The 11,177-nt window shown below is 30.4% G+C and overlaps 2 protein-coding genes across 2 annotated transcripts in view; both read right to left on the reverse strand.

The window, feature by feature from the left end:
• LOAG_17585 (WD repeat-containing protein 20) overlaps positions 1 to 7,203 on the reverse strand; it is an 8,060-nt gene extending 857 nt beyond the window's left edge. The window contains exons 1-14 of the mRNA XM_020450245.1: positions 6,928 to 7,203; positions 6,295 to 6,502; positions 5,575 to 5,837; positions 5,227 to 5,340; positions 3,763 to 3,896; positions 3,463 to 3,569; positions 3,194 to 3,334; positions 2,533 to 2,743; positions 2,154 to 2,276; positions 1,586 to 1,708; positions 1,108 to 1,234; positions 609 to 732; positions 361 to 497; positions 29 to 257 (exon numbers count right to left, since the gene is read on the reverse strand). Coding sequence (XP_020306112.1) covers positions 29 to 257; positions 361 to 497; positions 609 to 732; positions 1,108 to 1,234; positions 1,586 to 1,708; positions 2,154 to 2,276; positions 2,533 to 2,743; positions 3,194 to 3,334; positions 3,463 to 3,569; positions 3,763 to 3,896; positions 5,227 to 5,340; positions 5,575 to 5,837; positions 6,295 to 6,474 — 2,013 coding nt within the window. The 5' untranslated portion in view covers positions 6,475 to 6,502; positions 6,928 to 7,203. The remainder of the gene's footprint in view (positions 1 to 28; positions 258 to 360; positions 498 to 608; positions 733 to 1,107; positions 1,235 to 1,585; positions 1,709 to 2,153; positions 2,277 to 2,532; positions 2,744 to 3,193; positions 3,335 to 3,462; positions 3,570 to 3,762; positions 3,897 to 5,226; positions 5,341 to 5,574; positions 5,838 to 6,294; positions 6,503 to 6,927) is intronic.
• Positions 7,204 to 10,692: 3,489 nt separating this feature from the next.
• Positions 10,693 to 11,177, reverse strand: part of LOAG_17586 (hypothetical protein) — a gene marked incomplete at its 5' end in the record, with an annotated part of 3,532 nt that continues 3,047 nt past the window's right edge. The window contains one exon of the mRNA XM_020450246.1: positions 10,693 to 10,832. Within this exon, the coding sequence (XP_020306113.1) occupies positions 10,728 to 10,832 (105 nt within the window). The 3' untranslated portion in view covers positions 10,693 to 10,727. The remainder of the gene's footprint in view (positions 10,833 to 11,177) is intronic.

Here is an 11,177-nt window from a genome sequence, read left to right on the forward strand (position 1 = left end):
GAAAGGATTCTGATCAAATTTTGTGTACCTTGCCCGGTCGAGCCCAAGTTAATATAAAACCTTCTTGACATGCAGTTACAACACAATCTTCGCGAAATATTAATCCCGTTAATCGTTCATGAGCGATTTTCTTGCAAATCAGTGGTTCAATTACCGCTACTTCGTCCATTCGTGGGCATATTGGTGTTCCCAAGAATTTTGCCGAGTTTTCTTTGTCTTTTTCGTTCGCTGTAGTAGTTGAATGATTTCTGTTCCACCTAAAAGAAGGCTAAGACATGCAAGTAGCTCATTATTATTTGTCTCGTGTTCTTTCCTTCACACAAAAAAGAAATATACATATCTTAGAAAGAAAATAATTACCTGTCTTGTGAACTACCAGCTAACTTCGCAGCGAAACTAAAACCGCGTTTGTGCTTTTTATCTTTGCCATTTGGTCGTTCTCTAACGTCAGTAGTCGCTGGTTTTGATGATTCCAAAGCTGCACACATTACCACATTCTGTATATTTAATGCATAATTATTAGAAAAAAAAAGTGATGTAGAACGCATCACTCCACTTCTATTCTTCACTAAAATAATCAGCAATAAATGAATTTAAAAAAATAAAACCTGGTCGGTTCCAACTGAAATAACAGTTGATGTACGATGCTTTTGATTAGGTACTGTCTGCCTTAACACACTTTCTGTTAAATCCCATAAACATAACTGCGTATCGTGACCCACTGAACCAATTCTGAAAAGCAAGGAAAATATGATATAAACTGATGACAAATACGAAAAAGAATAAAAATATGTAAAATTGGTTATTAAAGCCTAAAATCAAACTCAAAAACGAAACATATGTTGAATGAAATATATGTTGAACCAGTGAATCTTTAATAAACATTTTGTAGATTGTGGCATATCGTCAACAAACTAAATAATTTTCACTTATCTTTATGCTGACAGGATACTTGGCTATGACGAATAACAAGTTATTGCAACAAGCTTTAACTATCTCAAAACACATAATACAATCAATCGCAGATCAAATGAAACATATGAAAGCTAAATTAGAATCTTCTGGGTTTTCTCCAAAATGTAAATGCACCGACGAATAAAAATTTACCTGTAAGTAACGCCCACATTGGTATAAGCACCACCGGTAACAGATAACACAGAAAGAGAATCTCTCCGCGCTCGCGTTTGAACATTTGATTGCATTCCAACTCGAACACTATGTGTTGAATTACCATCTGAAATATTTCCGCTCGTACATATTTTGAGCAATAATTAATTATCTTTACCATATACAAATAAAATATTTTCAATTAAGCTGTGTTACATTTGAAGTCAAATAGTAATAAGAAAAAAATCGTCCGGCCGAAACCAGATGCTTCTAGTAAAGCATTTTCTTCAAGTAAATCAGCGCAACAACACTTATAAGACTATCGTATATTTCATTCATTGTAATTCTTTTTAATTACTATCATATTATTCACATTCTTTTCTTGCTTTTAAAATCTTTGAGGGAACGTTTTTGGAAACAAAGATACAAACAGTACGGCAAGTAATTCAGTAAGAAAAAATCATCTGGAAAAACAAACTGGAATTTTTCAATGAAGATAATGGAACAGAGGATGAAGTTGACTGTAGATCACCAAAAGAAGATGGCCCGTTGAACTGTACGTTATTGGTAAATATACGATTAATTGACTGCGTAGCTGAATCTATTAAAATAAATAATTAGGAATTTCCTTATATTCAACATCATTGTTATTGCTAAGAAAAGCAGTTCACTTTAAGTGAATCATTATTTACCACACCTATTTAAATGATTTTCAATGAAATTGAACCTGTAAATATGGTGTGGTGCAAGGGTTGAGGTGGATAGGGTCTGTTGGGAAAAGCAGTGCAACTATCAAGGAAAACATTACCACATGAAACTTGGAAAAATGCTGAACTGTGACATCGTATCAGGGAAATATTAGAAGGTTGCACGTAAATCTTTCTTTCATATGATTAAAAATTATACACAACCTTTTTAGCATAAATAATGCATCACCAGAATACTTGCATTGATCCAACTGATATCACATTATGATATGGATGCTTAATTTCAATATAATTCGCAAAATATTTGAATCTTAGTACTTTCTAAAGAAAATAACAAACTTTTGAATAGCAAATCACTGTTATTTAAACTTGACGGTTGCAAATCTTCGTCAGAACCAAGATCGACTGGAATACCTGAGTGACCGACAGTATCTGCTGTATATGATGTATAAGGATCGAAAGCTACCTAAAATTAGTGCATTTAAGAAAATCATATCAACCAAAGTATGGTACAGCCTTGTTTACATCAATGTGTTTTAAGCCAAACCACTAATCAAAATCCCATTTCCAGCTGAAGTTACTAAAATTAAAAGGATGAGAAAAAAAACATCATGGCATATTTCCAAATGTTTAAAAATTCAGAGATAAAATTGTGTCGTTCTTACTATCTTTTTTTAGAGCCTTTATTTGTCTAAGCCAAATGGAAAAGATAAGGAACCTACTTTAGAAATCCAGCTTCTATGTCCTTGTCCTCTGCAAATGACTCGCTTATCTATAACTGAGTAAACAGTTATTAGATCATCTTCACCACCAGTAACAATGTATCGTGCATCAGGGCTCCATGCTAGACAAAGCAATCCACCGAAATAGGATTTCATATAAGCCAGCAATTCCATTGTATGATAATTAAAAATTCGCAAGAAACCATCCTAAAAATAATGAAAGAAAAAAAATAATTGCATTATTAGGACGATTATTTCGTACAACCATGAGCAGATATATGACATACAAACCATAGGCCTTCACGGTCAGCATATTTGCACTTAATAATTACGGAGATTTTTGAATTTGGTTCCAAATAAATATGGGACGACAATTTTGATTTGGCTCCCGATCGTGAGCTAATTAGTGTTTCAGAATTCTCTTTCAAACCAGTATCGAATTGTTAAATCCCGCTTTTAACAATCCTCTCTGCTTTCAGTTAAATGACTTTGTTTTAGAATGTAGACATATTTCAAATTCTGCAGAATTTTATGGCCTTCATAAATTGAAAAAAGAAAAAGAAAAAGGATGGGAAAAAGCGTGCAAAGTCTATGCAATAGAGGCTCGAAACCAACAAGTGTGAAATAATTTCAGCTTCTTTATTTATTATTACTTACCTGACTAACTGTAGCAAGCATTTTTGTATCGTCACTTGGAGAGAATGCAAATTCATGGAGCGTGCCACTTCCAACGGCCCAACGATACACTGGATTCCTTGATGTTTTAGTCTTACATGTATAAATTGTATATCCATCTCCCTAAAATTGTAAAGTCAAGCATTTATCGAACTGCATGAATTCAGCATCTTGATTGAAATTGCTCTTCATTCTGACGAGAGTCGATTTGATATTTTTTGTTTGGGTTTACAAAAACATTAAAATCTTACCTGTTTGAAAATTTGATAAACAGGAGGTGATGGATTGCAGGGCAAATTCTCGTTGTACAAATATGCATTACCACTAGTATGAGATGCCAGAAAACACTGCTGTTGACCTGGAAATTGTTTTTCAATACAAACAGATGGCGGGAAACTGCAATTTCTGGTTTTGATAAATGACGCTTTTATTAATTTAAATTCCAAGATACATCTTCACAAATTAACTGAAAAGTATGAAGAGATTAAAAATTCTTTTCCTTGAATTTTAATTTGGAAAACAAAAAATGAATTATTTCAAATACGGCTCACCGGGAATCCATTTCAAACAAGTTACTGCGGTTTTATCAATTAATCTGTCTTCATTGTATAGTCGACTGATTTGCAAATCATTTCGGAATGGATCAATAAGCTGAATTTGTCCGGCAGAAAAACCGATTATCAAGCTGTAAATTATCATCGCTATCACTTTTCTTTTTTTTCTTTTTTTTTTTTGCAGCCATTCCACTTACATCGTTATCCCATTCTGGAGAGAAAAGAAAATAAGTTATTTTGAAGTGTAGGGAAAACTAGCTTTGCCGATGCAAACAAACACAATAAAGCCTTTATCTCAGCATTTCACTTTCGTAAGTGATGGTTAAACCATGGTTTAACGGTTTAATCAAACATAATACAAAAAAATAGGATATTTCTTATTCAAACTGATATCAAAACTTGACACAACCGCATTGCAATAAATTAGTTCCGGTAGATGTGAAAAAAAAAATGAAAACAAGGATTCTTATTTAACTTTTCACCAATGTAAAAACTTATAGAAACTTATAAAACACTCCGAATATATTCTATATCACAGTGAAATTTAAAAAAAAAAGAAAACATAAAAGGAGGGGAAAAATACAAAATGTCCAGTACAGTCCATAAAAAAACAACGGTTTAAGCGAAAAACTGCACGTTAAGCTGTTAGTACTTATCTTTTATCAACGATAAAAATAAAGTGGAAAACAATTTTCCCAGAAACATAAATCCCTATGAAGAATTTTGCAACAGCTCCGTCTAACATGGCAATTATTTATTGGTCAAAGAAATTCCTTTTTTTACGAGGCTATGCAAAATTGAAAAGCATGTGGATTATGAACGGGATGGACAGAAGAAGGCAACTAATGAGGACAGAAACCAAAATATTAGCTATAGTAACGGGCAGAACGAAGTCTATATTCGATTAGTCATACAAATATGTGACCAATGAGTTACTGATACAAATGTACTTATTACGGTGCAAAAATAGGAAAAGAAAAAGAAAGTCAGGGAACCTGAGTAAATCTATATATACAATCCTATGATAATTGTCGGTGAGAACTTACTAGAAGTCGTCAATCAATTTGACACTTTGCAGCGAAATTAGTCAAATCGAAGCTCAATTACAAAGTGCTCTATACAGTAAATTCCACTCATTTTTTTCATTCAAAATATTTTTTGTAGTGTGAACATAAAACTGAACAAGATGTGTAAATGTTACAAGGTAAATACTACGTATTCGTGCGGTAATCGTCGTCACGTATAGCAATCAGTTTATATCAATTGTAAGGAGTATAGTATAGCAAAGTTTTGGATATAAAAAATTAATAATGTTGATAAGGCTATATTCAGTACTAATAATGCTATATCCAGTACTGTTTATTAAGTTCATTGTATGATAATGCACAATACTGACTAAATAATCCTTGTTGCAAACAGCTAAAAACACAGAAATTGTTAAAAATAATATGCTAAAATAACCTGCATGAAGTTGCGGTAGCGGTTTCTTGATTGAAATCATGCGATGTTGGATAAGTACCTTTGTATACTCGCTTATCAATTGGCTTATTTAAATCAACAGCACTCTGAACACCTCTGAAATAGTTGACCTGTGTTTGACCTGTTTAACATTGAATATTACCTTATTCAACAAAACTTTGAATAATTTAATAAATCGCATCAACCAGTGGAAAAGGCAGCAACAACAATTTTCTTATGAGTCAAACCTAAATGTTGTTGCCTAAGACAAAGTGTAAAGGTAATCCTAGAGAAGAATTACTGACAAGTTTAATGGGGACAAACTATCGAAATCAAATCACTAAAACGTACCGATAAACGAAAACGTATAATTCACGGCCAACATTAAAGCATATTCGATCATTATTGGTGCTCATATCAGAGTCCGAATAAACAGGGGAATCACTTTCATCGAGATTACGTTCCAAATCCGCATCTAACGCCAAATTGCGTAGTGTTGGTACGCTACCGTTCAACATCATATTATCAATAGGTTGGTGTTGTGAAGTGGACGCTGTCGGATGAACAGTTACAAAGGATACACGAACAGGAGCATTACTCACATTATTACCACCCTGATGACAAAAACAGTTGAAATAACTTTCCCAGAGCAACAGCCCTATTCAACAGTATACTTTAAAAGTTGCAACTCCTCAAACAACTAACAATATTTACTTATCTGTCATTCTCTATCAAACATAAACCATTATTTTTTCATTAATGTAAGCAATATATAACTTAACTGAAGTAAAATTTAATCTTCATACTCCTACAGAAACTGCTTTTTCGAGATTCAGCAATCCATTATTAAACCATAATTTGATGAATGTTTAGGGAAAACACCATAATTAGCAGGAAAAAAGCAACCTTATCTATTCTAGAAGTTTGACTTTTCTAAGAACTCTACTTTCCATTATGTTCCGCTTCAAATGTTTGTATGAAATAAGCGCAGATTTGACAGTCAATTTTCCGTAATGAATTTTTATACCACTTGTAGCTCCTGCAATTTAAATTAGCAAAAAAAAAAAAGACCTGATTTAAAGCGACGCGACTTGGCCGTGAATATTCGGAAAGAGTCATTTGCCTGTAAACACCTTCACGTGTGATGAAATGAGTCTTCAAATCCTCTTTGGTCGTATTTAACTGCTGAACGGATGACGAGTCAAGCGCGCTCCCGGCGGCTAACTGACTGCTCGTATTCATTGTATACATACATCAAATTTTCGCAAGCCTTTGAATTCTACAATTAACATTACTCAAATTAAAATGCCACGAGAAGTCAATTTGTTTAGAAAATACGACTAAGGATATCTTTACAATTAGCAAACAACACTAAAAATCTGATAGATTAATTTGGTCTATGGATGACAAATAATGAATAAGCATTAACTTGAGACTCATATGCTCAAAAAATGAAACGCAAATTAAGAGCTAAACAAACAAAAAAAAAAATAATTATTGTCATTATTATCATTATTATTATTGTTATTCTTATTGTTACATTTAATTATTTATTCGACTTATCACCAATTATCCCTATTCTCTTCTCTCATTCTTTCTATCTTATTATTATTTTAAATGCTCGCATTCTAATTTAATTTTATCAATAATTTTAGAAACAAAAATACTTATACCAAAATAGTGAATAAAAACAATAAAACTAACGATAAAATAACTGATATATAAGCGCTGTTGTTGTTCAAGAAGCACCATAACGATTCCGCATTTTATAGAAACATTCCACTGCTCCTCAAACAATTATCCGTCTTTATACCCATTTGATGCTGAGACCCTTCTTCTCTTCTGCTGTTTATGTTTCTTACTTGCTATCACAATGCTGCTGTACCATCAGTTGTTGCCTTTTAATACTTCTAAATGTGTTATTTTCATCCAAATCTAATTTCCTGCCTCGACGTAGTCGTAGTTGCATCAAAAAGCTAAAATATATATACAAGCGATCATTAACCTTATGCCAACTGAGCCTTGTGCCAGCTGAATTTGACCAATATTTCAACAGTTCCACACCAATAACTATTAAATTGGAATAATTTCAAGAAGTTTAATTTTCTGTCGTTTCTTCTCTTTTCTCTCCCTCATATCATTTCCTAATTTTATTTTATGGTTAAATGTTTCAAATTTTTGAGAAAAATTTGAAGAAAGGAATGCAAACAGAAAAGAAATCATACCGAGGAAACTATGGAAAAACGAGAAGAGAAATGTGAAAAAACTTGAAAAAATTGAAAAAAGCCGAAATGTTTTCAGAAAAACTTAAAAAGCCGAAAAAAATTGAAATATCAAATTTAGAAAGGATAATTATAAAGGGATATCATAATTAATCAGGCTTTTTCAAGGGATTGTGTAGGAAGATTACTGTAATAAATTTGGAAAAGAATGCACAAAAGTTAAAGAAAAAGAAACCATTAGTCATTACTTACTTAGGATTTACTAAATAACATTTTTTTGTCCATTTTTATCATAAAAATTCAAACGAATCTTCCATTTTTACACTTACGCCAGTAAAAGATGCGTCCATTTTGGAAAATAACAGTAGTACATATGGATAAATAAATTTACAATTATTAAAACTGCCATTAACTTAACTCTCTTAACATATGAGCCGAAATTTTTCGCCTAAAATTTGCACGTAACAAAAGACTGCAGTTAAAATTGAAAAAACATTTCAAATTTTTTAACATGCAAGTTTTAAAGTCCATAAAAAGAGGTGAATCGGAATTTCGAAAAATAAATTATAAACAAAAAAGCACATTTCAAATATGATTACTTCAATAACTTACCAATTAAGCATCAGAACAAATACGTTATTCTCAACTAATACATCGTAATCAAGGGTATGAAACTTATTGGTACCATTAGCATGCTTCTCTACAAAACATTAGCAATACAATGATAATACAAACTGAACTATCAACTACTTGAAATAACCTGTCAACAATGAGGTGCAGCGAGTTGACCCTCATAAGGTGATCTTATCAGTAACAACCTGATTTCAGTGAGTACCACACTCTGTTACCAATACAACAAACAGCAAACCAGAACAATTATGAAATTTGCAAATCCCAGAGGAATCATCCGATGTTGATGATTTGTTTATTTGGAGATTTCCAGGTGCATTCACGTGACCGAAGATCTAATCTTCTTTTACATGTTCCATATATCGTTCGTTTTTGATATGATAGTCGTAGAAAAAAGGTCACAGATTAAAAGTGCGCAACATTTCACGTCCATTCATTGGTGGCCTTGCCAATCTTTTACGTTTTCCATACACCGTTCGTATTTGACGTGATAGCCGTAGAAAAGGATAAGGTAACATATCTTAAGGTAAACTGAATTAGATTAAAATTGCCCAACATTTCACGTCTCGATAGCTTTGCCAGTAGATCATCAAATTTCTTGGAAGCAATCTTCTTTTGTTTCTTTCATATGCCTTTATGCTTGACGTAATAGCATTACACGTCACGTCAAACTTGGCGTCATGTATGAACAGCCATATTTCAAAAAAAGCATATTTTCGCAATATTTTGTGTGTAGGTGGTTTATATTAGTTATATTCCATGTATAAAATAGCTTATTTAAACGCATTTAAATTTGATGACGTATGCCAAGTATATTTTACATGTGAATGACGTATATCATAAGATGCATCACATCAAATAACACGTGATAATGTTCCTCCTGTTATTATAATTCAAATTTTAACATAATAAGTGGAATCACTGGTATAAATGACGTGCCACATTTAATTAATTATGATTAAAAGATACAAAAAAAAAAGAAGAAAAACAAAAGTGACAATAATTGTCATGCATTTCCTTTTTTTTTGTCTTCTACTTGACCCTTACATTAAGGTACAAAAATAAATTATTGAAAAAAAAACAGAAAAAAACTAATGTCCGATAAGTGATATAAGCAATAAATTACAAAACTCAACATTTACACAATATTTGCATATTATTTTCTTTGATCAAAAACTAATGACAGAAATATTATTGAATAATTTCTTCTGCCAGTCATCTTTCATACTTACTTACTTCCTTTACTTACCTATTTATTGTTTCTAAGGACTTCATTTATTTTGTAAACAATTAATCCTTTTCAAGTTAAAGCCACTTAGCTTTTTCATCCTACGAAAATAATTAATTATTTTATCATATGAAAATGATAATTACTATCTAAGCTAAAGCGCTGAACTTTTCATTCCATAAAAACGATAATTACTTTATATGAAAATGACAATTACTATAAATTATACTTTCATCACGCATTAATTGTGTATGAATTTTATAAAATTTTTGGAAATGAAGAGAAGTGGAAATTAAAATTTTCAAAGTAAAATGAAATCTTTTGGCTTAAATACTTCACTCATCTCAAACAAATCATATCATTCATTCCTCTATAAAATAAAATTGATACTGGCAAAAATGAAAATTGTGAATGTTTGTAAAAAAAATGATAAAAAATGCGATAAATTTTATAAAACTTCCAAAATCTTTCCTTCCTTTTTTTTTTAATTTTAAAATATTTAAAGAGAAAAAAACGCTCCTTATCATTTGTAAATAGAAATTGACATAATAAATGAGTGTATGTACATATATTAGTTTTTTGGAATGTTTTCATTTAAATTCCAAAATATGTTTTATCTTTCGTTTCTTTTTTTTCTCTTTTTTTATAAATGACAGAAACAAGAAAAAAAATGGCACGCAGTATGGGCAAAAGTATATTTTTGTTGATTAAACAATTTTAAAATGAATGCAAAAAGTAATATTTTCCAATATCAATTCCGTTAATCTTATCTTTTTTTTTCACTTTCTTTACAATCATTTTAAACAATTTTAAAAAATTAATAAAAAATTTATTTCATACAATTTTTCCTTCTTTTTTTAAGCAAAAAAATGAAGAAAAGAAAATTAACTGACAAATAAATACAAAAGAACGAAACATAGCTAATCAAATGATATAATTATCATTTTTTCCTAAGTTCATTTCGAGCAATTAAATTTGAGGATTTAAATTGTTGAACATATAAGCTTAAGATATACGCTAATTAATTTGAATAATTCACTAAATGAATAAATTTATTCTAAAAGCAAATTTACCTCAATATTTTCTCATAGAATTACAAATGTAATAATTTGTTAACTTTTGCAATTTGATTAAATTGGTAACATTTTTGCTAAATGATAATGAATTATATCACATGGCTTATTTTAGTACAACAACTTGATCGCTTTGCTTTTTGAAAGATAATTTTTTGAAAATTGTTCGAAAAATATTAACTCTCGTAGAGATAATTTTCATTTGGAAATAAACGTTTGTATTTATTTATTTTTAAAAATGTTCAAATTTTAAATGTATAATAAAACCGAAAAGTAAAATAAAAACGAATTAAAAATTAAGAAAAGAAAAAAATATGCAAAAATGATAAGCGTAAGCAAATGGTATAGTTTTTAAAATTCTGGAGCACTGTAACGTTGAGCACGTTCGATCTGATTAATCAAAATGCCTAAACGACGACGAATTTTCTTCTGGTCATCTGCTGTACATTCGATGACCTATAAACAGTATCATATACAAAATAAAAATAAAAAACATCCATTATCTTTAATAATTTTTTTTTGCTAATTATAAACAAAATTTCAAAACTTAACTAACTGCATTATTTTCATCATTAATAATTTCATTAACAAAATATTGATAAATATCTTTCAATTCTTTTTACACTGTTGCACATAGAAGTTTTGATTCATCAAATCTGTCAAAAAGTTTAAAGTATTGAGTTTAGTTTAAAGTTTTTTTCTTAAGTACTGAGTTTTAAAGAGTTTAAAGTTTTTCAAGTAGAGAGATGATATCAATATATATATATATATATATATATATATATATATATATATATATAT

Source organism: Loa loa (genome assembly GCF_000183805.2).
Source record: "Loa loa unplaced genomic scaffold supercont3.97, whole genome shotgun sequence".
NCBI lineage: Eukaryota > Metazoa > Nematoda > Chromadorea > Rhabditida > Onchocercidae > Loa > Loa loa.